Consider the following 26,735-nt stretch of genomic DNA (forward strand, 5'->3'; position numbering starts at 1 on the left):
GTGTTAACTGGGACCAGCAGTTATTGGAGGGACAAGGAGGAGGAAAGGGAATTAAATTAAAGCAGGTGAATATGGACATGAGAATGTTTTAAAAACTTATGGGAGAACCTGCGGGAATAAAAGATCACCTATAGCTGTGGTTCTGTTTCTTTTTAGTGGACTCCTCTTTTTCCCAGCGCCACTTAACCGTGACCACACTCCTTTGCGGTACCTGGTGGCAGTCCTGCTTTGCGCATTCAGACACCGAAGTGCTGGGCAAACAACTTTGCCACGAGTACCCGGCTACTAGGTGGCCGAGGGAGAATTCAAATCCAGGCCAGGCAGAGTGCTTAGGGTTAGGGGGTGGGAACTTAACACAGAGCTGGAGAGAGAATGTCCCTTAGTCTCAGGAGCTCATAGTCCATTGGAAATCCCCTTGCTGGGGTGGGTGGTGTGGGGCCCGCTGTGGTTAAGACGTGTTTCAGGAGGATGGGATGTTGTCTGCGAGAGGCGTGGGGCAGGAGCCGTGGAGCGGGGGGTGTGCCGTGTCTTCCGGTGTGCTGGAGGCCTGCTGGTGAACGGGCGGGTTCGTGCGAGATAGACCAGGCTGCAGAGGTGAGTGGAGGTCAGCAAGAATTGGAACCTGTAGGCAGTGGGGAGCCATTGAAGGCTCCGTGAGTGACCATGAGTCATGATGAAAGACCAATGTAGGAGGGTCCGTGTCGGAGTGGGGAGGGCAGCAGTGAGGCTCACCTCAGTGCTGCGTGAGGCATGTCCTACGACTTTGTAATTGCTTTCTACTCCAGTTAAAAGAAGACCCAACAAGGGGCTTTTGAGTTCAGCGGATGTCTATAGAAGCTTCCACTCTGTTGCTTACTGGGCAGATTACTCATATTTTGAGCCGTAGAACAAAAACACTTTTACAGAGTATCGTCAGGAGTAAATTAGATGTGCGTAGCGGACGGTCAAGTTTTCTGTTTCTGCTCTCCTGCTATACATAATTATATTAGTGAGTTGCCATGGCAGGGAAAAAAATAGGTTTATATCCGTCGTGTATAATAAAAAGAGTGGGAGGTATACAATGAAAGCCCACCTTTGAAGGAAAAGATAAGGAAAACGGAGTTTCTCCATTTTTAGGGCTACCAGGCCATCTTTTGATGTGTTTGGTGCTTAATCATAGGGCATGGGTCCTACACTACAGACCAGTGATAACTTTTTTTTTTTTTCCTACCCTTACAGCGACAGAAAAAGAATGTCTGTGATTGTTCGAACTCCTTCAGGCCAACTTCGACTCTACTGTAAGGGGGCTGTAAGTACTGGCCGAGCGTCTCGTGTAGCAGGTGCCCTTGGTGGCCCCTTTGTGAACCTGCTTCTCCTGACCGCTGTCGTCATCGTGCCCTGGAAATTTGCCCAAGGTTGAAAGGCTCTTTCAGATGGGCCATGAAATTGACTTGGTAGTAAAGGCCTACTGAAGACAGTGGCGGTTCAGGCCAGCGTGGCAACCGTGGCCCCTGAAAAGCTTCCTTTTAGCCAATAGGTGGTTTCAGAAATAGCACTTTGCCGTGTGATGCGAGATCCTTAGGGTGTGACTTGTGATTCTCGTTTTATCAGCATTATGTTGTGACTTCAGGAAGATGGAATGGTTCATAACGACCTGTGATGATCTTTTAAGTATTTGTGTGTGTGTGTGTGTGTGTGTGTGTGTGTGTGTGTGTGTGTGTTCATTCTCAAACAGCTATTAGTAGTTGTTGTGTCCTGTGTTTTCATCACAGAGAGCTTTTCTGGGCTGTGTTGCTCAGTGTTTCTTAGCTGAAGTGGGTTCAGGGCCTAGTGGCTGGTGCACGCCATGGCTGGGAGCTCCTGCAGGGGCAGGAAGCAAGAGTGTATTTGTGCAGTTTAGGGTGTGCATGGTACCCTTTCCGCTTCTGCATAAAGATGTTATACACATCGGTACGTATTTTGCAAATTTGGGTAAATGTAGGTACCATTATACCTCTGACAGTTCTCTTGACGCTTACGTAGGTTCTCCCCAGAGTTTTTGTCTGGACACATCCATACCCAGTTTGTTTTCCAAAGCTCATGAGTGAATCTGTCTGAGAACTGTATTTCTACCTGCCCGTTCAAGTACTCTCAAGTATTCACATTGGATAAGCATCATTAAAACAAAGCTAGGTTTAGAATGCTGACCGGAGGGTTTACTTAAAGGTTGGCCAGTCACAACGTTTCTCTATTTTATAGGATAATGTAATTTTTGAGAGGCTTTCAAAAGACTCAAAATACATGGAAGAAACCCTGTGCCATCTGGAATATTTTGCCACGGAAGGTCAGTGAAATTTGGAAATGTTATTTTTAACCATTGAAGTTCTACTTTCGAGTGTTTGCGGCTGATGCTTGGGGGTGAGCGGTCATGGTCTGAATGGACGTGTCCGTTTTGTGCCGTACTTGGCTTGCTTCCTAGGAGTATACTTTCCTAGGGCCAACCCCTGCCCCCACCCTCCACATTCTGTGCCCACGGCCCTGATGCGATGTGCACCAGAGTCCACGCAGAGTTACCTGCACGACTCTGTTCGCTCTTCCCCTGAAGGACGAAGGGAGCAGGCAGACCAGCTCACGGTGTGTAGAATCATTCTGTAGTCATTATTCCCGTTCTCAGAAAACCCATGTCCTCACTTCCCCGTCCCCCTCTCGTGATCCTTGTGACGCTGGCTTATCCATGACTTGAGGAAGCAGTAAGTCACTGAGCCCACAGAGACTGGGAAAGGAGTTCTCTGAAAGGATGGCAGAGATTCCAGCAAGGGAACATGATGAACGTTGGAGCCTTGCCTACGTGCTGGCTGCAGCTTTCTTGGCTTCGTGTGCTCCTGTGGCTATGAGCGTGTGTGTGCCTGCATGCGTGTGCACGTGCACATGTGACTGCTTGGAAGCCTGGGTCTTCCACGTGGTAGCCTGTCGGGCTTTTATTGCTATCCTGCCTCCTCTACTTCTGATACCTGCCCACGGCACACGTACGTATAGATCGTGCCCAGCTCCTGTACGTCTCTGCCGTAGGGAGTTCACGTTCACGGCTTCTCGCTTCTCATGGACTCTCAAATGTATCCTCGAGGTGGTTTATAGCAAAATGCAGTAGACTTGTTTCTACCTTCCCTTTTTCGATGAGTGAAAGTTGAATTTGAGTGACCTAAAAAGCAGATCGTTTCTTGAATTTTTTTTGAGTATGCGGGTATAAAATGGAGCCACGTGATGTCACCTAGGAGGGAAGGCGTCCTGCGTCTTTCCATCGCTGGATACACCATGGCTGTTTTGCAGGCTTGAGGACTCTCTGTGTGGCTTATGCTGACCTCTCTGAGCAGGAGTATGAGGAGTGGCTTAAAGTCTATCAAGAAGCCAGCACCATCTTGAAAGACAGAGCTCAGCGGTTGGAAGAGTGCTATGAGATCATAGAGAAGGTAATTGCACGGGATACACTTGTTACCTGCCCAGTGAGGGGGCTCCACCACGTATTGAACAAAGTCTTTGGACAGGAATCCTTTTGTTGTATAGCGGAGAGCGTGGGTGCATAGGGGAGGGGCAGAAGAAGGGACAGAGAGAGAGAGAGATAATGAACGAATCTTAAGCAGGCTTCATGCCCAGTGCTGTCTGTCCAGCGCTGAGCCTGGCGCAGAGCTTGATCTCATGACCCTGACATCATGACCTGAGTCAAAATCAAGGGTCAGACGCTTAACCAACTGAGCCATGCAGGTGCCCCTTAACCATTAGCTTTTAATGATGTCTTTCTTTGCTTTAAGAAGCACTTAGGTTTCTTTTTCTTTTATTAAAGTTTATTTATTTATTTTGAGCGAGAGAGAGAGAGAGAGAGAGAGAGAGAGAGCGCACAAACAGGGGAGGGGCGCAGAGAGAGAGAGAGAGACGGGGAGACAGAATCCCAAGCAGGCTCTGTGCTGTCAACATGGACCCTGATCTGGGGATCTAACCCACAAACCACAAGATCATGACCTGAGTCAAAGTCAGATGCTCAATTGACTGAGCCACCCAGGTGCCCCAAGAAACACTTAGTTTTTATGGGCTACCTGAAAGGTTGAACCAGCTTCCGCTAAGTGTTAATGGTATCTTAAGAAGTATCAGGTCAAAAACAATGTCAGTGACTTTCTGGGTTTGCCTAAGATTAGGCACCCTGTTGACTTACATGAGTTACATGAATCAGACTCCATAGGCTGGTTGGACACTGTTCATTCTGAGAATTTTCACACTTATTCTAGTAACAGCTGCTTTTGCCATTGCTGCTTTGTATTGCCTACTTTGATTTTTGTTGTTGTTTCTGTTCTTTTCAGTTTAACCCAAGGTGTCAGGTAGCTTTCTAGGTATTAGATTCCCTCCCATCTGGGAGCTGGATTTCACCTTTTTCTGTTTCATGTCGGCAACCATTGGCCCATCCAATTTCCAGTTTCTAGAACTCTGGAGTCATTAGCTTTTATCATTCTTTGTGTTTTTTTAAAAGACTCTTGAATTTTTTTATACCCTGTTTTTAGTTGAGTTTTATATTTACTTACGTGTCACTTTAATGGAATTTGGTAGGAGTAGAACCAAATTCAAGTGTACATTGTTTCTGCTTTACTGGAAATAACCAAAATTACTTTAGAATCAGAAAATGATTAAGTCGGGGCACCTGGGTGGCTCAGTCAGTTAAGCATCTGACTTTTTTTTTTAATGTTTATTTTTGAGAGACAGAACGCAAGCAGGGGAGGGGCAAAGAGAGAGGGAGACACAGAATCCAAAGCGGGCTCCAGGCTCCAAGCTGTCAGCACAGAGCCCGAAGCGGGGCTCGAACCCACCCGCAAACCGCGTGATAATGACCTGAGTCGAAGTCGGATTCTCAACCGACTGAGCGACCCAGGCATCCCAAGCATCTGACTCTTGATCTTAGTTCCGTTTTTGATCTCGGAGTTGTGAGTTCAGGCCCTGCATTGGGCTCCATTCTGGGCATGAAGCCTACTTAAAAAAAAAAAAAGAAAGAAAGAAAAGGAAGAAGACGGTTAAGTAGGTGACGTGCCCATGGGGCACCCTTTGCACCAAGCACATAGTGGATGCTTTTCCCACAATCAGGTAATCAAGCTAAGGTACTCTGTCATGGAGAGACTCAGGGGAGGTAGGTAAGCAGTTAACAGGCTCTCTGGGCAGGGGCTGTGGAATCTGCCAGACCAGCAGGCAAGGTACAGGCTGCTGCTGTCTCCACATCCCCGTGCATTCACACCCATCCTCGCTGTGAACTAACCCTTTGTGGGCCTGGAAGAAGTTTAACAATCTTAAAATCTTAAAATCCTTTGATATTTTTTTCTTTGGCTTTTAAGTTGTTAGCATCCACGGCCTCTTAGCTTTGTATTGCCAGATGTGCGTTATCGTCTAGAATCAGTTTTGCTTCCGTGTTAACTATTGTGTGGCATGTCCTTGGCTCATCAGTGGAGAGGGGACGGCTCACGTCCTGTGACTATCCTCAGGACAACTTGCTTGTATGCTTTACCGCTGGGTGATTTCTATTTTAACATGCCCGTGGGCCGGGAAATAAATGATGAATACTGGCTTGCCTCTGTGTCTCGAGTGGTTCTAACACTGCAAACAGGTTTGAAACTCAGCACATGAAGCATCATTCATTATTTGCAGACAAAGGCTTAACGTACAGGAAATAAGAGAGCCGTCAACATTTTGACTGCCTTTCTGGGTCAGTCTTGTGGTTGAGGCTGCTCTTAAGCGTGTACCGATCTTTAACTGACCTTATTTTTCAATCCAGAATTTACTGTTACTTGGAGCCACGGCCATAGAAGATCGCCTTCAGGCAGGTGTTCCAGAAACCATAGCGACTCTATTGAAGGCGGAAATTAAAATATGGGTGTTGACAGGAGACAAACAAGAAACCGCAATTAATATAGGTAAATGCATTTTAAAATTTCCTGATGCTGGTTTTGTATTGTTTTTAAAGTGTCTTGTAGAAGTGCCTAGGGCTTCCTCAAAGGCATTGACAGGTGATGTTTTAAGGCCAAGGAAAGTCTACCTAAATCAAATGAAGATGCTCTTGCGAGCATTATCTGCCTGTAGTAAACACTGAAACTCCTTCTCCCTGAAACGTAGAACATAGAATTCTATAGAATATAGAATTCAAGTTGTGAAAACTTTTTTTTCTCATCACTTTCTTCACAAAGTTTTAGCCTGAGGCTAAGATGTTTTCACTGAGTTTATTTATTTAATTATTATTTTTTGAGAGGCAGAGTGAAAGTGGGGGAGGGGCAGAGAGAGAGGGAGACACAGAGTCGGAAGCAGGCTCCAGGCTCTGAGCTGTCAGCACAGAGCCCGACGCGGGGCTCGAACTCACGAACCATGGGATCGTGACCTGAGCCGAAGTTGGATGCCCAACCGACGGGACCACCCAATCCCTCACTGAGTTTAATATGCATTATGATTTTGGATAATTATGACCACTGGGATGATTTTACCAACCGATGGATTTTCTAAGAGCGCTGTGTCTGTCTTTCCCTTCCCTGCCTGGGTGGGTAACCTCTTTGCTTGCTAAACATCACAGAAAGGAAAATTGAAGAAAGGGAATTTTAAGTCCACATAACTTCATTTATGTTAAAGAGGCGCATTTTGAGTTTGGGAGGAGTTGAAATGACTCATTTTAGGAGGTCTCCTTTCGATCGCTTAAGTTCCCTTGAAGTCCTCTGCCACTTCGAGTGTCATTATGTAGCACCAGCCCAGGTGCGCATGTGATCAAATGAGTATGTGAGACCACGTGACTTATAACGTCTTTATGGAAACAGACTCTGGGTTACAGCTGACTTCGGAAAGGAACATACTGGAGCATCCAGGTTTAGGTTACTGTTATCCTGTTTGGAGCGGTCGCCTTGGAATGTTATCAACTGAATCCCATGGTGGCCCTTTCCTTAAACCTTCTGTTTTGAATCAACTCTCCCAGATAACCACAGTTGTAGTCAGTACTTACCCTTTGAAGTGATTTTTTTTTTTTTTTTATAGGCAAGAGTCATTTAATCATTTCTTAGCAAGGTTGTGACTAATCAAATGCAATTTGGGCCCCCACACCACCGAAATTAAAGTCCCAGGCGAGTGACAGGTGATTCATAACCATCTCTGAAGCTTCAGGTATAGACATTACCTATTGATTTGTGTTAGTTGTCCGTCAAATGCGTGTTTCTGGACAAAAGTAGGATGATATTTCTGTGCAGATCCCTCACTATCGCTAGAAAATAAAATTCTGTAGCTTGTAGCCCTTTGGTGATGTCAACATTTTTTAAAAAGAAGGTAAACATGTGCTTTTGGGATAATGCCCCTCTCTCTCTATATGTATGTGTTGTCCCTTCAGGTATGATTTCCCATAAAATTTGGGTTAAAATACCTGCTGCTGTGTGGTTCCTTTTGTTCATATAGGGCACATAAAGTTGACTGCTGCCCCCAAATACTGAAAATTTAGGGGTGTGCTCTCTGCTCTCTTAGAGCAATATCAAAAGGTAGGTAAAATTGTACTACGGTGATAAGATCTGGAAAACAGAGGTTGAGTGTTCCTGCTGGACTAATGACCTTTTTATGCCCCTAGCCCCAGACGACTTCCTTAAGTGCTTTCTTGTGTTTGCTGTAAGAAGAGAGTGTGAGTGTGCTGGCCGGAAAAAGGCCACTGTCCCTCTCACGGCCTCTCTGCAAAATCACCCTGTCCTTAGGCAGCACCCACGTCCTTTCTCCTGCTTGTCCCTTTTGTCATACCTGAGCATATCAGGGTCTGGAGGAGTTTAGACTACACGCAAATGAAAGCAAAGGCTTAAAAGTCAACCCAGAAAAAAAATGGATTGTAATTCCTAAAGGAAAGTTTGACTTGAAGGCTGTGAGGCTTGTCTGAAGCTTATGAGATAATTGAAAACCTATCTGAAGAGTTTGTAAAAATCATGGTGATAGTATTTTGTGCTTTTTTATCAAAGAGAGCGTAGCAACATTTGTAGCTTGGGGACCAGGAGTATTCACAGCCATTAGATATTTTAAAATTGATCTTTTCTTAGCAAATCCTCTACAGGACCACATGGAGATGATGCATCCTGTTCATAGATAAGCTGATGACTTTACCAAAGTCTTGTATTCTGGAGTTTTTTTCTACTCACATATTTTTCTAGTGTGTCAGAATTCAAGCAGATCTTTGGTGTTACTAAGTATGCATCCAACCGCCATGGAACTGATGTTCTTTGAAAGAACTCTGTCTGAGTTACTTTTTCACTTTGCATTCAGAACTCACTGGGAATCCTGGGTGGTGTTGGGTGGTGTTGAGGGAGTAAATGTCGCTTTCTGACTTAGGATTTCGGTTGAGCCCGCAAATGATGCAGAAGGCTCAACAAAGTGTAGACATCCAGACGTTGTATTAGACGTGTCCACGCCAGGCCACAGGTGACAGCTACAAGCAGCATGAGGTCGTGCTCCAAATACAGTGTAGATTGTATGCCTCTGTACTCATCGCATGTTCCTCGTGGCCCCCAAAATATGAGCTGTTACTGATCCATAATACTTGATGTCCTTTACATTTTAGTGCATTTGGTCTGCATTTTCAGGGATTCAGGGGATATTTGGGAAGAAGATCCAGTGTCTAGAGTTATACTTCTTTGTGAAGGAAGGAGAAGAGAGCAATTTTTTTTTCTATTTTTTTAATTTTATTTTTAATTTTTTAAAATTTACATCCAAATTAGTTAGCATATAGTGCAACAATGATTTCAGGAATAGATTCCTTAGTGCACTTTACCCATTTAGCCCATTCCCCCCTCCCACAACCCCTCCCATAACCCTCAGTTTGTTCTCCATATTTGAGTCTCTTCTATTTTGTCCCCCTCTCTGTTTTTATATTATTTTTGCTTCCCTTCCCTTATGTTCATCTGTTTTGTCTCTTAAAGTCCTCATATGAGTGAAGTCATACGATTTTTGTCTTTCTCTAACTTCATTTAGCATAATACCCTCCGGTTCCATCCACATAGTTGCAAATGGCAAGATGTCATTCTTTTTGATTGCCGAGTAACACTCCATTGTATATGTATACCACATCTTCTTTATTCATTCATCCATCGATGGACATTCGGGCTCTTTCCATACTTTGGCTGTTGTTGATAGTGCTGCTATAAACATGGGGGTGCACGTGTCCCTTCGAAACAGCACACCTGTATCCCTTGGATAAATGCCTAGTAGTGCCATTGCTGGGTCCTAGGGTAGTTCTATTTTTAGTTTTTTGAGGAACCTCCATACTGTTTTCCAGAGTGGCTGCACCAGCTCGCATTGCCACCAACATTGCAAAAGAGATCCTCTTTCTCCGCATCCTCGCCAACATCTGTCGTTGCCTGAGTTGTTAATGTCGGCCATTCTGACAGGTGTCAGGTGGTATCTCATTGTGGTTTTGATTTGTATTTCCCTGATGATGAGTGATGTGGAGCATTTTTTCATGTGTCGGTTGGCCACCTGGATGTCTTCCTTGGAGAAGTGTCTATTCGTGTCTTTTGCCCATTTCTTCACTGGATTGTTTTTTGGGCGTTGAGTTTGATAAGTTCTTTATAGATTTTGGATACTAACCCTTTATCCGATAGTCATTTGCAAATATCTTCTCCCATTCTGTTGGTTGCCTTTTAGTTTTGCTGAGTGTTTCCTTTGCTGTGCAGAAGCTTTTTATTTTGATGAGGTCCCAGTAGTTCATTTTTCCTTTTGTTGCCCTTGCCTCCGGAGACGTGTCGAGTAAGAAGTTGTTGCGGCCAAGATCAAAGAGGTTTTTGCCTGCTTTCTCCTCGAGGATGTTGATGGCTTCCTGTCTTACATTGAGGTCTTTCATCCATTTTGAGTTTATTTTTGGGTATGGTGTAAGAAAGTGGTCCAGGTTCATTCTTCTGCATGTCGCTGTCCAGTTTTCCCAGCACCACTTGCTGAAGAGACTGTCTTTGTTCCATTGGCTATTCTTTCCTGCTTTGTCAAAGATTAGTTGGCCATACGTTTGTGGGTCCATTTCTGGGTTCTCTATTTTCATTGATCTGAGTGTCTGTTCTTGTGCCAGTACCACACTGTCTTGATGATTACAGCTTTGTAGTATAGGACAAGAGAGCAAATTAATGGAATATCTGCCCAGTGCCAGCACTCTGCTAGGAGTGCCTTCTGAACACGGTCTTCAGTCTTTACATCTCAACGGTCTTCTGGCTCAAAGGGGAAGTTCGGTGTTTATGAAAGTTACGTTGTACTTAATGACCAAGCTAGTATGAGGTCTCAGGGCCCCTCAGTTCTGGTGCAGGGCTCATTTTACACGGATTCACATAGCTTTCTCTGAAATTTGAAGACTGGGGGAGAAGGGTACAATATATCATCTGTTCCAGGCGGCTCGTTGTTATTATGTGGCAGTGTCCTGAAATTGGGATGTCTTAGGATCGTTGACTCTTACGGTTTAGTAACATTTTCTTAGTGGTACGCAGAGTAAGCGTTCACCTTTGGAGATGACGCTAGGTGTTTGGGGTTGTTCGTTTTCTTCGGTATTTATGTGTCCTACTTTAATACATATTTCTAAAATGGAACTTTTAGTTCATACCTTGGAAATATTTAGTCCAATTAAATTCCAGGCTGTTGATGTGTCTGAGGAGCCAGTGAGTACTATATAGACAGTCATCTTGCCTGTGGGTTTTAGGTAGTTTGGAACTGGCACCGTGTCAGAACCCTGCTGCACCAGGCTTGAATTTGTGCTAACTAGCCATGTTTCAAGGAGTTGGCAATTTTCTTTTTTAGCTTAAGAACTTGGCATCCGTTAGTCTAAAGTGAAATTTCAGATGTAGCCCTTGTGAATTGTGTCATTTCCTTATTACCACTGGATATAACATCTATTCAATAGACGCGAAGTCCTCAGAATCTGTGATTTTTTTTTTTTTTTTTTCTAATGGATATAGGATGAGTGAGAAAAAAAATCCTAGTGTGATTCCATTTTAAAGCCATTAGGCGGGAAAGAGCTTTCATTGTAAACTATTCCTAAGTTGTAATTCCGCACCCTACTCCCCCACCCCTCATTTTTTACTCATCATTTAATGCTTCTGAGCCATGTCTTACAGTCTTAGAAGTTTAATTTTTAGAAAGTAAATTATGGTGCCTGCTTATCCTATTATTGCCCGTTGCAAGGAAGACAGGTGTCTGTTTTCAGTGAAGCTGGGATGTTGTTTGGCGGTGATCTCAGGCTGAGTGTGTTTTTTTTTTTTCCACAAAAAAGTCAGATACGTTATATCTTGATCACCTGCAGCTGGTGTTGTTGCCAGACATTCTAGTACAGACTTGGGGGACCCGCATTCCCTAATTGGGGCGCGAGTTCATCCTGAGCCAAAACAGAGTGAAATAGATGATAAAGTACTAACTGCACAGCACAGACATTAAGCATGACTGGTGTCACTAATAGTTACCGAGTGAACGTTGGCTATACTGCGCCAAATACTGTGCTGAGTCATTTGTGTCTGTTTTATATTTGATTCCCCTGAGACAGCCATCATTCCCCCTTTTAAAGATAGAACTGAGGCACAGAAATACCAAGCAACTTATTAGCCTACATCACAGAGGTGGGAAGATGCTGAAAATCTGAGCATGGACCTGTGATACTTGATATTTACTTCCCAGAAGGAAAAATACCTGAGCCAAAAAAGAGAAAGGAAGGCTTCAAGGTTTCCAACTTGAGCCTTCAAGGGTTAAAAAAAAAAAAAAAAAAAAAGTCTGAGCATAGAATGGGTCAGGATGGCCCAGTCTGTGAGGCGAGGCTGAGGTCCTGTGCTCTTACGTGGAGTAGCCTTTTCCTGAGAAGGATCTGGAGGGAAAGGTGCCCAGGTGTGTGGTTTTGGGGATGAGCCCTGGTTCTCTGGATGATGAAGGACTCTGAGCTTCGTTGGCCCCCTCTGGAATAGATTAGGAATATCCTCTTTCATCATCCATTCCTGATGTCTGGCAGTGCGTTTCATACATTTATACTCAAGTATTGGTCAGATTCTCTCTGAAAATAGTTAGGACCAACAACACACTTGCTAAGGGTTTGGAACCAGCCTGAATTTCAGGGATGGGTAGGTTGGTGAATCTGAGCCTAAGATCCATGGTTAGTAAGGATAAAGTGTACCTAACCCTCCCAGAAATGTCTCCAGAGAAATCTGGATTTAGGTGTCTTTGACGATGTGAGTTTATCTCAAAAAAAAAAAAAAAAAAAGGGACCGATTTCAGAATCTGAGAGATTTGGTTTGGTGATACTTCCTAGCGTGGATGATTATTTTCTTAAAATGCAGTCCTGCTCTAAGTACCATAGAATCTGAAATATTTTGATTTCTTTGGATGTTGATTATACTCAGGTAGCAGAAAGACTAAACACTTTCGTAGCGTGCTGTTAATTTCAGCTGTAGTAAAAAGTAAAATCCCAGAGGTTCTCTTCCTAGTGATTTTATGGCCGTTTTGTTAGATTGCAAGATTAAAGAGCTAGACCTCAATTTACAAGTGCGGATTGACATTTCATACCTGGCCCTTCTCCAGGAGTTGATCTCATTTTATCCACAAACATTAGAAATCAAGCACGCCAAACTGGGGTTGACATAATTTAATTTGCCACATTAGCTAAGTCACAATTAACTGTGTTAGACTTCCGTGTTCTGTCTAGTGCAGGTGTTTTGTGTGATAATTCTCTACGCAGAATCTCACTTCATTTTCTAAATTGAAAAAAAACGCGTTTCCAGAAACCTTGAGTTCTGTATATTTAAATTCGCAGAAGTGTCGGTGGCTTTATTTATTGCCCTGTTCCCTGAAACGGCTAGAAAAACGTTTAAGAGTTTTTCCATAATATCTTTGTGCAGCTTCAGTTGTCAAGCGGCATTTTGCGTCGACTGAAAAATATAAAATAAATCAGCAAGTTAGGGCTTAAAAATTATAGCTCGCTTCTACAGCTGTTGTTCAAATCAAAATCCACCAGCAAATCCTTTTGCGTTAGTTATACTAAATTTGTAACAGTCTATGTTGCGTGACGTTACTGGAAGTCTCTGGGGTATACAGAAGGAGTGAGCCTACCATAGTGGGAAATAATTAAAGTTGCAACATCGCCTTTTGTAAATGAAAATAAAGTGTAGACCTCCCTTCTGAGCCTAATCTAAGAACTTCGAGGAAAGAAGAATACGTTTGTAAAATTTTAACGGTCAACAAAGACTTCACTTATGTCAATCCTATGAGGCAGGACTTTGAAAGGCATTCTGGGAAAGTCTGATTTTTACTCATCACTGCTGTCAAAATACAGACTTGAAGAAGTTTGAAAATGTGTAGAAAATTGTTAAATGTTTCCGCCTGCCCTCCCCCCCCCCCTTTTTTTTTTGTCTTCTAGGTTAAACAGGTACTTGCCCATGTGGTCTTACGATTTTAGATTCTTCAGTTTGTTTTAGTTTTTAAAATGATGAGAAGTGGTTTTAACAAGTGAAATAATCTCGTTCCCTTGAGGTAACCATTTTAACGGTCTGGACTATATCTTTATGGTATTGCTTTTAAAAAATATTCTTCTGAAATATCAAATATTCTTCTGAAATGACAAACGTTAGTGAAGGATATACTTTGTACGTTCCAAAATAAACATATTTATTGTCTCTTTCCTAAAAAGAAAAAAATAAAAACCAAAAGGCTTTTCCTGGTCTTAATTTTTCTGGGTGTCTTAAAGTCTGTTTGGTGCCTTTTAATAGGGTTTCCTCCACATCAAAAAAAAGCCCCGCTGAGTAGAATTGTCACATAAATGCAGTAGTTCTGGGACTGGCCCATTAGTTAAATGCTTGTCTCCTTTTCCAGTTAAATACAGCATCTGTAGGAACGGATATTTTAGCTGTTCTGTGGAGAACAATCCGGGCTCCTCCTCGCTTCAGGAATAGCTCTGGTTAAGCCCCTTCCTTGAGATTGTCACCCAGGCACTGGCTCGAAGATTGTAATTCTCGTTGCCGATGATTGGTTTCCTGTCTCCGTAATCCTCAATCCTTTATCTTTGGGTGCTGAGGGTGGGGGGAAAAACTTGCTGTGAGGGCCAATTTTCTAGGTGGGAGGATTCTTTCCTTGCCTTTTCTCAATGAGCTAGATTGCGACGAAGGTTGGTGAGAAGCGCCAGTTCTCTCAAGGGGCACTGAAGGGGGGGACGGTAGAGCCTGAAGAGAGTGGACTCCTGACAGACGTCTGGGTCCTAGGACCTGCTGGAGGTGCCTCCTTCCCACAGTGCCTGGATTTCAGGGGGCCGGGCTCTCCTCCTGGTCTGTGGGGTCACCGAGCATCTCCAGATGTTTGGCAGTAGACTGCAAAGCCTGAGTAGGGAAGTGGTTCAGAGAAAACCTGTTCACCTCCTGGGAGGAGAAGTCGAAGAGCCACTTGCTTAACCTATAGAGAGAGAACTCTTTAAAAATAGGATGGAAACGATCGATAGGGATCAGTGTGGGAATACATACTTTTTTGTTTCAGGGGAATTTTCTTTTTTAAACTGCATTTGATTCTTGAAATGCACCTTGCTTTGAACTTGGGGGAGGAAGAGAGATTCCCCGGTTGTGTGATCGATCGTAGTCTTTTGAAACCTGATGTGAGAATTACCTGCTTTGTTAAACAAACACACGAGGGCTCTTGATGGTACGGTAGGCTCCTTTATGCCGATTTGCAAGCACCGTTAACGTCCATGTGTCTCCCTAATGGTGCTGTTTTTTACGGATAATCCAAGGCTTATCCTGCCGTCCTCCAAAGATGAGGGAAACTCCACGGAAAATTGACATATGTGTATTTTATCCTTTGGTCACGGAAACCTTCCCAACCAGTTCTATCTCAGTGGTCTGCAAGAATCAAAATCTGCTCAAAGAACTCTCTTTTCCTGCTCCTCACGCTTGTGCAATTCTTCTGTGTTCCTCGACAGGCTTAAAATGGTGATAAGGAAGACCCAAGAAGGGAGGATGAGTTTACACAGCTATTGGAAAGTGATGAGTTCGTGGAAGGAATGATAAACTCCCTAATGTTGCTTCTTCCTCTTATTCTAGGATATTCCTGCCGGTTGGTGTCACAGAATATGGCCCTTATCCTATTGAAGGAGGATTCCCTGGATGTAAGTCGTTTCTCAAACGTTGTATGTGTCTTGTACCGTATTAAACTCTTCATGTATTTATCACTACTATAACTGATGAGGGTGTTTTTTTTTTTTTTTTTTTTTTACTAAAAATTATAAAACTACTCTGTGTATTGTTATTTATGAACAGATGTCGTAATCTCTTATCTTTAAACACCAGAATAGTAAATTTGGAGCACTGCTTAAAGGTACTTCTCCTTTGTGCATGTAGAATTGTGCATTTACGATGTTGACGGGACCTGTTACGATTTACGTTAAGTGGGGACGGTCGACTCCAGGGTTACCAAGGAGACTTGCAGGATTTTCTTTCTAGCCCAAACTTTAACATAGAGATAATATTCAAGTGTCCAGAGTTGTTTGAATTTATATAGGAATAGGCTGCTTTCCCCCAACATTCCAGTGCCACTAGCTCATGCAGAATTGAACAGCATGGTTCTCTGAGCATGTCATAGACCTGTACCCACCTGGGCGTGGCCTAAAGCTTCTGATGAGACCACGGGAACCGATCTGGGGCTAAACAGTGACCTGGGAAGTAGTTTGATATGAAGACATCAGCTGAACAACGAAATCCCGTTTGTCAGGACTCGTAACAAGGGCTTGTTACTGCCTGGACCCCAGGGCCACCCTTCGGGCAGTGTATTTAAAGCCTCTTTTAGGAGCAGATGACAGGGTTAGTGAAAAGGATGAGATATAGTACAGAGATGTTTATAGTCGGAGACCCGGGAGGCCGTGAATCCTACCGTGAATGCCAACACACAGAGCGCCTCTTCAGGTGGCGCGTCCGTGTGCCCGCGATGCTGTTCGATGGCTTGGGAGCTTCAGGATCGATCTCAGGGTGCCTCTCACCCTTGTTTGTGTCACTGCCTGCCAGAAGCCCAAACCTCCCGGGTCATCCCTCCTCTCCTGGACCCTAATTCTCCAGCTCTGGGGTAGTGAAGAACCTCCCTTCTACCCAGTGTTGGCTTCTCCCAAGCACCCCCATCCCACTTGCCTTTATTCTTGTCTATAGAACTTCTGATCACTAGAAATAATATATATTATTATTAATAAATATAATAAAAGTATATCAACTGTGACGAAACACGTGTAGAATTCGCCATCTTAGGCATTAAGTACACAGTTCAGCGGCTTTCAATATGTTGTTGTGTCATCACCATCTGTCTCCAGAACTCTCTTCGTCTCACAAAATTAGAGCTCGGTCCCCCTAAAACAGCAGCTCCTCACTTCCTCCCCAGTGAGCCCCTGGCTCAACCACCATTCTGCTCTCTGTCTCTGAATTTGACTACCCTGGTATGTCCGCTAAGTGGAATCATACCGTATTTGTCTTTTTGCGACTGGCTTATTTCACTTAGCATAATGTCCTCAACTCATCTATTTCATAGCCTGTGTCAGATGGTCCATCCCGTATGACTGGATGATATCCTGTTACATGTGTAGCTCATGTATGGCTTATCCGTTTGTTTGTCAATGGCAACTTGGGTGGTTTCTGCCTCTGGGCTGTTGAGAGTGCTGCTTCTACGAACGTGAGCGTTCGACTCTCTCTTAAAGACCCTTCAGTTATTTGGAGCATCGGCTCAGAGGCGGAGTTGCTGGATCATACGGTAGCCTCGTGTTGACTTTTTAAGGGACTGGCTCGCCGTTTCTGTGGCAGGTGCTCCGTTGCACATCCCCACCAGCGGTGAACGAGGGTTCCAGTGTCTCCACGTCCTCACCAACATGTGTCATTTTGTGGGGTTTTTTTTTTTTTGTAGTAGCCATCTTGGTGGGCACGAAGTGTACCACTGTGATTTCGGTTTGATTTCCCTAAATGGTTAGTGATGTCGAACGTCTGGTCGTGGGCTTCGTGGCCATTTGTAGATCATCTTTGGAGAAATGTCTAGTCAGTCCTTTGCCTGTTGAAAAAATTGGATTTTTTGCTTTTTCATTTTTGTGAAACACTTTCTATTGGGTCTGGCTCGCTCGAGTCCCTGAAAATGTGAAAATATAAGGTTCATAGAGCTAAAAATCTGATTTTTTTTTTAATTTTTTTTTTTTTTAACGTTTATTTATTTTTGAGACAGAGAGAGACAGAGCATGAACGGGGGAGGGTCAGAGAGAGGGAGACACAGAATCCGAAACAGGCTCCAGGCTCCGAGCGGTCAGCACAGAGCCCGACGCGGGGCTCGAACTCACGGATCGCGAGATCGTGACCTGGGCCGAAGTCGGCCGCTGAACCGACTGAGCCACCCAGGCGCCCCAAAATCTGACTTTTTAAAAAAAACTGGTCATGTCAAAGACGATGCTTTTCACAGGTACTCTGTAAATGTTTGAATGATTGGACCAACTTTAGATCATTTTCCAGTTACCGGCTAGAACTTGTGTTTAAAAGGTCACGCTGATGAGGCAGTGGCTATCTACCACATAGGTACCTCTGTCTGTCTGTGGATGGGCTGCATGCAAGGTGTCTTTAGGAGGGAATCGAAACTGAGGAGAACAGCTTGGTGGTAGAGAGGAGAGGGGAGAGCTGGTGCAGAGAGGGGGACTAGAACCGTGGGGGAGCCAACTAGCCTGTGAGAACACCCAGATGTCTATGCCAGGAGCTTACTTGTTGGCCGATGATCTTCGGGTTCCAAGGCATCCACGATCTTAAACCAAGCCTATTATGTGATGGTAACTCAGAAGTGAGCCTGTATTTTCCTTTTATGCCAAGTGTACTCTGGGACCCGAGAGATGGGCTTTGACTCTACCCGGCACTATGAGGCTCTAAGTACAAACTGGGAATTTTTTTTTTAAATGTTTACTTCTTTTTTTTTTTTTTTTTTTTTTTTTTTCATTTATTTGTGTTTTTTTTTTTGTTTTTTTTTTTTTTTTTTTTTTTTTAATATATGAAATTTACTGTCAAATTGGTTTCCATACAACACCCAGTGCTCATCCCAAAAGGTGCCCTCCTCAATACCCATCACCCACCCTGCCCTCCCTCCCACCCTGCCCTCCCTCCCACCCCCCATCAACCCTCAGTTTGTTCTCAGTTTTTAACAGTCTCTTATGCTTTGGCTCTCTCCCACTCTAACCTCTTTTTTTTTTTTTTTTTTCTCCTTCCCCTCCCCCATGGGTTTCTGTTATGTTTCTCAGGATCCACATAAGAGTGAAACCATATGGTATCTGTCTTTCTCTGTATGGCTTATTTCACTTAGCATCACACTCTCCAGTTCCATCCATGTTGCTACAAAAGGCCATATTTCATTTTTTCTCATTGCCACGTAGTATTCCATTGTGTATATAAACCACAATTTCTTTATCCATTCATCAGTTGATGGACATTTAGGCTCTTTCCATAATTTGGCTATTGTTGAGAGTGCCGCTATAAACATTGGGGTACAGGTGCCCCTATGCATCAGTACTCCTGTATCCCTTGGGTAAATTCCTAGCAGTGCTATTGCTGGGTCATAGGGTAGGTCTATTTTTAATTTTCTGAGGAACCTCCACACTGCTTTCCAGAGCGGCTGCACCAATTTGCATTCCCACCAACAGTGCAAGAGGGTTCCTGTTTCTCCACATCCTCTCCAGCATCTATAGTCTCCTGATTTCTTCATTTTGGCCACTCTGACTGGCGTGAGGTGGTATCTGAGTGTGGTTTTGATTTGTATTTCCCTGATAAGGAGCGACGTTGAACATCTTTTCATGTGCCTGTTGGCCATCCGGATGTCTTCTTTAGAGAAGTGTCTATTCATGTTTTCTGCCCATTTCTTCACTGGGTTATTTGTTTTTCGGGTGTGGAGTTTGATGAGCTCTTTATAGATTTTGGATACTAGCCCTTTGTCCGATGTGTCATTTGCAAATATCTTTTCCCATTCCGTTGGTTGCCTTTTAGTTTTGTTGGTTGTTTCCTTTGCTGTGCAGAAGCTTTTTATCTTCATAAGGTCCCAGTAATTCACTTTTGCTTTTAATTCCCTTGCCTTTGGGGATGTGCCGAGTAAGAGATTGCTACGGCTGAGGTCAGAGAGGTCTTTTCCTGCTTTCTCCTCTAAGGTTTTGATGGTTTCCTGTCTCACATTCAGGTCCTTTATCCATTTTGAGTTTATTTTTGTGAATGGTGTGAGAAAGTGGTCTAGTTTCAACCTTCTGCATGTTGCTGTCCAGTTCTCCCAGCACCATTTGTTAAAGAGACTGTCTTTTTTCCATTGGATGTTCTTTCCTGCTTTGTCAAAGATGAGTTGGCCATACGTTTGTGGGTCTAGTTCTGGGGTTTCTATTCTATTCCATTGGTCTATGTGTCTGTTTTTATGCCAATACCATGCTGTCTTGATGATGACAGCTTTGTAGTAGAGGCTAAAGTCTGGGATTGTGATGCCTCCTGCTTTGGTCTTCTTCTTCAAAATTACTTTGGCTATTCGGGGCCTTTTGTGGTTCCATATGAATTTTAGGATTGCTTGTTCTAGTTTTGAGAAGAATGCTGGTGCAATTTTGATTGGGATTGCATTGAATGTGTAGATAGCTTTGGGTAGTATTGACATTTTGACAATATTTATTCTTCCAATCCATGAGCACGGAATGTCTTTCCATTTCTTTATATCTTCTTCAATTACCTGCATAAGCTTTCTATAGTTTTCAGCATACAGATCTTTTACATCTTTGGTTAGATTTATTCCTAGGTATTTTATGCTTCTTGGTGCCACTGTGAATGGGATCAGTTTCTTCATTTGTCTTTCTGTTGCTTCATTGTTAGTGTATAAGAATGCAACTGATTTCTGCACATTGATTTTGTATCCTGCAACTTTGCTGAATTCATGTATCAGTTCTAGCAGACTTCTGGTGGAGTCTATCGGATTTTCCATGTATAATATCATGTCATCTGCAAAAAGCGAAAGCTTGACTTCATCTTTGCCAATTTTGATGCCTTTGATTTCCTTTTGTTGTCTGATTGCTGATGCTAGAACTTCCAGCACTATATTAAACAGCAGCGGTGACAGTGGGCATCCCTGTCGTGCTCCTGATCTCAGGGAAAAAGCTCTCAGTTTTTCCCCGTTGAGGATGATGTTAGCTGTGGGCTTTTCATAAATGGCCTTTATGATCTTTAAGTATGTTCCTTCTATCCCGACTTTCTCAAGGGTTTTTATTAAGAAAGGGTGCTGGATTTTGTCAAAGGCCTTTTCTGCATCGATTGACAGGATCATATGGTTCTTCTCTTTTTTTTTGTTAATGTGATGTATCACGTTGATCGATTTGCGAATGTTGAACCAGCCCTGCATCCCAGGAATGAATCCCACTTGATCATGGTGAATAATTCTTTTTATATGCTGTTGAATTCGATTTGCTAGTATCTTATTAAGAATTTTTGCATCCATATTCATCAGGGATATTGGCCTGTAGTTCTCTTTTTTTACTGGGTCTCTGTCTGGTTTAGGAATCAAAGTAATACTGGCTTCATAGAATGAGTCTGGAAGTTTTCCTTCCCTTTCTATTTCTTGGAATAGCTTGAGAAGGATAGGTATTATCTCTGCTTTAAATGTCTGGTAGAACTCCCCTGGGAAGCCATCTGGTCCTGGACTCTTATTTGTTGGGAGATTTTTGATAACCGATTCAATTTCTTCGCTGGTTATGGGTCTGTTCAAGCTTTCTATTTCCTCCTGATTGAGTTTTGGAAGAGTGTGGGTGTTTAGAAATTTGTCCATTTCTTCCAGGTTGTCCAATTTGCTGGCATATAATTTTTCATAGTATTCCCTGATAATTGTTTGTATCTCTGAGGGATTGGTTGTAATCATTCCATTTTCATTCATGATTTTATCTATTTGGGTCATCTCCCTTTTCTTTTTGAGAAGCCTGGCTAGAGGTTTGTCAATTTTGTTTATTTTTTCAAAAAACCAACTCTTGGTTTCGTTGATCTGCTCTACAGTTTTTTTAGATTCTATATTGTTTATTTCTGCTCTGATCTTTATGATTTCTCTTCTTCTGCTGGGTTTAGGCTGCCTTTGCTGTTCTGCTTCTATTTCCTTTAGGTGTGCTGTTAGATTTTGTATTTGGGATTTTTCTTGTTTCTTGAGATAGGCCTGGATTGCAATGTATTTTCCTCTCAGGACTGCCTTCGCTGCATCCCAAAGCGTTTGGATTGTTGTATTTTCATTTTCGTTTGTTTCCATATATGTTTTAATTTCTTCTCTAATTGCCTGGTTGACCCACTCATTCGTTAGTAGGGTGTTCTTTAACCTCCATGCTTTTGGAGGTTTTCCAGACTTTTTCCTGTGGTTGATTTCAAGCTTCATAGCATTGTGGTCTGAAAGTATGCATGGTATAATTTCAATTCTTGTAAACTTATGAAGGGCTGTTTTGTGACCCAGTATATGATCTATCTTGGAGAATGTTCCATGTGCACTCGAGAAGAAAGTATATTCTGTTGCTTTGGGATGCAGAGTTCTAAATATATCTGTCAAGTCCATCTGATCCAATGTATCATTCAGGGCCCTTGTTTCTTTATTGACTGTGTGTCTAGATGATCTATCCATTTCTGTAAGTGGGGTGTTAAAGTCCCCTGCAATGACCACATTCTTATCAATAAGGTTGCTTATGTTTATGAGTAATTGTTTTATATATCTGGGGGCTCGGGTATTTGGCGCATAGACATTTATAATAGTTAGCTCTTCCTGGTGGATAGACCCTGTGATTATTATATAATGCCCTTCTTCATCTCTTGTTACAGCCTTTAATTTAAAGTCTAGTTTGTCTGATATAAGTATGGCTACTCCAGCTTTCTTTTGGCTTCCAGGAGCATGATAAATAGTTCTCCATCCCCTCACTCTCAATCTAAAGGTGTCCTCAGATCTAAAATGAGTCTCTTGTAGACAGCAAATAGATGGGTCTTGTTTTTTTATCCATTCTGATACCCTATGTCTTTTAGTTGGCGCATTTAATCCATTTACATTCAGTGTTATTATAGAAAGATATGGGTTTAGAGTCATTGTGATGTCTGTATGTTTTATGCTTGTAGTGATGTCTCTGGTACTTTGTCTCACAGGATCCCCCTTAGGATCTCTTGTAGGGCTGGTTTCATGGTGACAAATTCCTTCAGTTTTTGTTTGTTTGGGAAGACCTTTATCTCTCCTTCTATTCTAAATGACAGACTTGCTGGATAAAGGATTCTCGGCTGCATATTTTTTCTGTTTAGCACACTGTAGATATCGTGCCAAGCCTTTCTGGCCTGCCAAGTTTCAAAGGAGAGATCAGTCACGAGTCTTATAGGTCTCCCTTTATATGTGAGGGCACGTTTATCCCTTGCTGCTTTCAGAATTTTCTCTTTATCCTTGTATTTTGCCAGTTTCACTATGATATGTCGTGCAGAAGATCGATTCAAGTTACGTCTGAAGGGAGTTCTCTGTGCCTCTTGGATCTCAATGCCTTTTTCCTTCCCCAGTTCAGGGAAGTTCTCAGCTATAATTTGTTCAAGTACCCCTTCAGCACCCTTCCCTCTCTCTTCCTCCTCTGGGATACCAATTATGCGTATATTATTTTTTTTTAGTGTATCACTTAGTTCTCTAATTTTCCCCTCATACTCCTGGATTTTTTTATCTCTCTTTCTTTCAGCTTCCTCTTTCTCCATAACTTTATCTTCTAGTTCACCTATTCTCTCCTCTGCCTCTTCAAGCCGAGCCATCGTGGATTCCATTTTGTTTTGCAATTCGTTTAAAGCGTTTTTCAACTCCTCGTGACTGTTCCTTAGTCCCTCGATCTTTGTGGCAAGAGATTCTCTGCTGTCCTGTATACTGTTTTCAAGCCCAGCGATTAATTTTATGACTATTATTCTAAATTCACTTTCTGTTATATTATTTAAATCCTTTTTGATCAGTTCATTAGCTGTTGTTATTTCCTGGAGATTCTTCTGAGGGGAATTCTTCCGTTTGGTCATTTTGGAGAGTCCCTGGCGTGGTGAGGACCTGCAGTGCACTTCCCCTGTGCTGTGGTGTATAACTGGAGTTAGTGGGCGGGGCCGCAGTCCGACCCGATGTCTGCCCCCAGCCCACTGCTGGGGCCACAGTCAGACTGGTGTGTGCCTTCTCTTCCCCTCTCCTAGGGGCGGGATTCACTGTGGGGTGGCGTGTCCCGTCTGGGCTACTTGCACACTGCCAGGCTCGTGTTGCTGGGGATCTGGCGTATTAGCTGGGGTGGGTAGGCAAGGTGCACGGGGGCTGGAGGGGCAGGCTTAGCTCGCTTCTCCTTAGGTGATCCACTTCAGGAGGAGCCCTGTGGCAGCGGGAGGGAGTCAGATCCGCTGCCGGAGGTTTGGCTCCGCAGAAGCACAGAGTTGGGTGTTTGCGCGGAGCGAGCAAGTTCCCCGGCAGGAACTGGTTCCCTTTGGGATTTTGGCTGGGGGATGGGCGGGGGAGATGGCGCTGGCGCCTTTGTTCCCCGCCAAGCTGAGCTCTGCCGTCCGGGGGCTCAGCAGCTCTCCCTCCCTTTGTCCTCCAGCCTTCCCGCTTTCCGAGCAGAGCTGTTAACTTATGACCTCCCAGACGCTAAGTCGCGCTTGCTGTCGGAACACAGTCCGTCCGGCCCCTCCGCTTTTGCCAGCCAGACTCGGGGGCTCTGCTTGGCCGGCGAGCCGCCCCTCCGCCCCGGCTCCCTCCCGCCAGTCCGTGGAGCGCGCACCGCCTCGCCGCCCTTCCTACCCTCTTCCGTGGGCCTCTAGTCTGCGCTTGACTCCGGAGACTCCCTTCTGCTAATCCTCTGGCGGTTTTCTGGGTTCTTTAGGCAGGTGTAGGTGGAATCTAAGTGATCGGCAGGACGCGCTGTGAGCCCCGCGTCCTCCTACGCCGCCATCTTCCGGAACCCCTCTCCTGTTTACTTCTTTTTTGAGAGAGGGGGAAGGTGCAGAAAGGGAGGGGGACAGGGGATCCAAAGCAGGCTCCACACTGACAGTAGAGAGCCTGATGCGGGCTTCAAGTCACGCAGTGTGAGATCGTGACCTGAGCCAAAGTCGGGCGCTCCACCAACTGAGCCAGCCAGGCGCCCCCACATCGGGACTTTTGGTTGACCTAGATCATGGAGTGATTTGTGAGGCCGGACAGGTTTTGGGGGATGTGACTGGCTGCCCTTGGAAGCCTGTTAAGAATTCTTCTTTCTAACCAGTGTTGAACGTCTGGTTTTAGTGTAATGACTTCCACGTACTCGGTATCTGCTGAACAGAGGTACAATTTCTATGTATTTTTTTGTTGCATCCTCCAAGCCCAGGGGGTATTCCCTATTTTTGGCTAGAGTCCTTGTGCCCTTCTCCCTCATTCTTTAGTTGGGTTGAAGGCATTCCTGTTCTCAAAATATTTCATTGGTAGGTGTGGAATAGGAGTCCTGGGGAAATAGATTAGGTGTGTACCAGATCCCCGTGGAGCTCCCAAGTTGAGCTTTTTAGGCTGCGGGGCTCTGAGGATGAAGCAGACCAGACAGGGACAAAGGAAGGGGCCCAAGAGTTAGAAGCATTGGGCCTAGGTCCCCTTACTTCGCCTCACATATAAGTGGGAGAGAATAACGGGGATTACCTCAAAGGGCCAGAGCTGGCATCCATCACTTCCACTTGTCCGACAACTATGTCCGGGGTAGAACTCCAAATGCTTGTAAATGATCAGGATTTATCTCTCTGCTTTGACTTAGTCACCTGTTGCCAAAACAACATCTAAGCTCTGTAATACAGATGAGATCGGGGGTCTTTGAAACCGGGCCGGGAGGGTGGTGGATCATACGTACCCCAGGGGAGCACTAGACGATGATACGTTAGGATGCCAGAAGAAAATGTGCTTTTTCTTTTTTTAAGTTTAAAAAAAAAAGTGCCGTGAAGTCAGCTTCATTGGTGATCACATATAGGTTGGCACTGGCACACCCAATCCTATTTCAGGTGCCCTGATTAGAAATGGGCCTGGGAGGGGGGCGCCTGGGGGGCTCAGTCGGTTGAGCATCCGGCTTGGGCTCAGGTCATGATCTCATGGTCCGTGAGTTCGAGCCCCACGTCGGGGTCTGTGCTGACAGCTCGGAGCCTGGGGCCTGTTTCAGATTCTGTGTCTCCCTCTTCCTCTGCCCCTCCCCTGCTCACGCTCTGACTCTGTCTTTCAATAGTAAATAAATGTTAAAAAAAAAAAAAAAAGGAAATGGGCCTGGGAGGAGTGGGTAGGAGGAGGGAGGCATGGAGTGCAAGGAAGAAGTGTGGACACTGGGGCAATCACTCTTTGGTTTGCGAAATATTGCCCTTTGCGTGTACTGGTTAAGTGGATTTGTGGGCCACGTTTAGTTTTGGGAAAACTGACTCTCCCAAGATACCAGCTTACGTGGATCCCCGTTTAAAACAAAAAAAGGATTGGGGGTAACACTAGTGTCAGCAGAAGCCACACCGATATGGCATGCTAGTTCAGGCTTTTCTTCAGCTACTGGATGAGTTGAGTCAGTTATCAGATCTCCCAAGTTAAACAAATTTCAGAATTACTCAGGAGGCCATTGTCATTAATCTTGAATCTTTTCAAAAACGTATATGGTGTCTTGAAATGTTAGCTGTGGTGACTAAAAAAACCCTCTCAGGATTCATGAGGCTTTTAAAACTGAGAATGAGGAGTATGAGAATAAAATTGTACAGTTTTGTTAGCAGTGGATAAAAACATCTAATATTCAAGTTACTCTCCAAATTTCACAAAACCGGCTAGCTATCGACTGAAGACATCCTTTGATACTTGACAAGAAGCGCCACGCCTTTTTGGGGAGCATTTGTGTACCCTCCAGTAATACAGATAAAATAACACAGCCACAATTAAAACAAAGATGCACGGAAGACCTACAGAAAATCTTGCCGGGGTTTTCTGAGGAACAGGTAATTGAGCAAAGTGTGAGATGTAGGAGATTTGTTCCATATTTGGGTGAAAGTGTAGCTGTTTCTAAAATGGGTTAACTTACGGGGTGCCTGGGTGGCTCAGTCGGTTGAGGGTCCGACTTCAGCTCAGGTCATGATCTCACAGCTCGTGAGTTCGAGCCCCGTGTCAGGCTCTGTGCTGATAGCTCGGAGCCTGGAGCCTGTATAGGGCTGTCCTCAGAGAGGAGGGTTTGCTTTGGTTGGCAAAGAGGAGGGGATGGGATTTGGAGGTCAAGGGACTTGGAGCCCTTCAGTTTGATACACTCGTCCCCATTGGAGTCTTTCAGATTGAGACATCTGTCTTAAGGTCCCATGTTTTCCCAGTCATTGCCCTGACTTCCACGGGAAGGGACCTAGTAAGTCTGTAACTACAGCCTGCATAGAATTCTACAACGTGAGCGTTTTTATCATCCCCAAAAGTTTCCTCGTTGTCCCTTGGCAGGCAGCCCTCCTCATCCCTAGGCAACCGCAGACCTACTTTCTGTTAGGATAGAATTTCATATGAATGGAACCAAACAATAGGTTCTGTTATTGTCTGGCTTTTATTCAACACGGTAATTTTGATGTTCGTTAATGTCGCTGGTTGTATCAGCTGATTCCTTTTTATTGATGAGCAGTATTTCATTGTATGGATGCACCACAATTTATCCATTCTTCTGTTGGTGGACATTTCAGTGATTTCCAGCTAAAGGCTATTATGAACAAAGCTTCCGTGAGCACTTTTTGTACGGGTTTTGTGTGGACGCATGTTTTCATTTCTATCGGTTAAGTCCC

General features: G+C 44.1%; 1 protein-coding gene across 13 annotated transcripts in view; it reads left to right on the top strand.

The window, feature by feature from the left end:
• The window catches only part of LOC122217186 (phospholipid-transporting ATPase IB), a 609,544-nt gene that overhangs the window by 184,839 nt on the left and 397,970 nt on the right, over positions 1-26,735 (top strand). For all 13 annotated transcript variants that reach the window (XM_042934232.1, XM_042934582.1, XM_042934301.1 and 10 more), the window contains exons 20-24: positions 1,219-1,288; positions 2,218-2,302; positions 3,286-3,425; positions 5,762-5,900; positions 15,024-15,088. In XM_042934232.1, the coding sequence (XP_042790166.1) occupies positions 1,219-1,288; positions 2,218-2,302; positions 3,286-3,425; positions 5,762-5,900; positions 15,024-15,088 (499 nt within the window). The remainder of the gene's footprint in view (positions 1-1,218; positions 1,289-2,217; positions 2,303-3,285; positions 3,426-5,761; positions 5,901-15,023; positions 15,089-26,735) is intronic.

This window comes from Panthera leo, chromosome A1 (assembly GCF_018350215.1).
Source record: "Panthera leo isolate Ple1 chromosome A1, P.leo_Ple1_pat1.1, whole genome shotgun sequence".
NCBI classification, from domain to species: Eukaryota; Metazoa; Chordata; class Mammalia; order Carnivora; family Felidae; genus Panthera; species Panthera leo.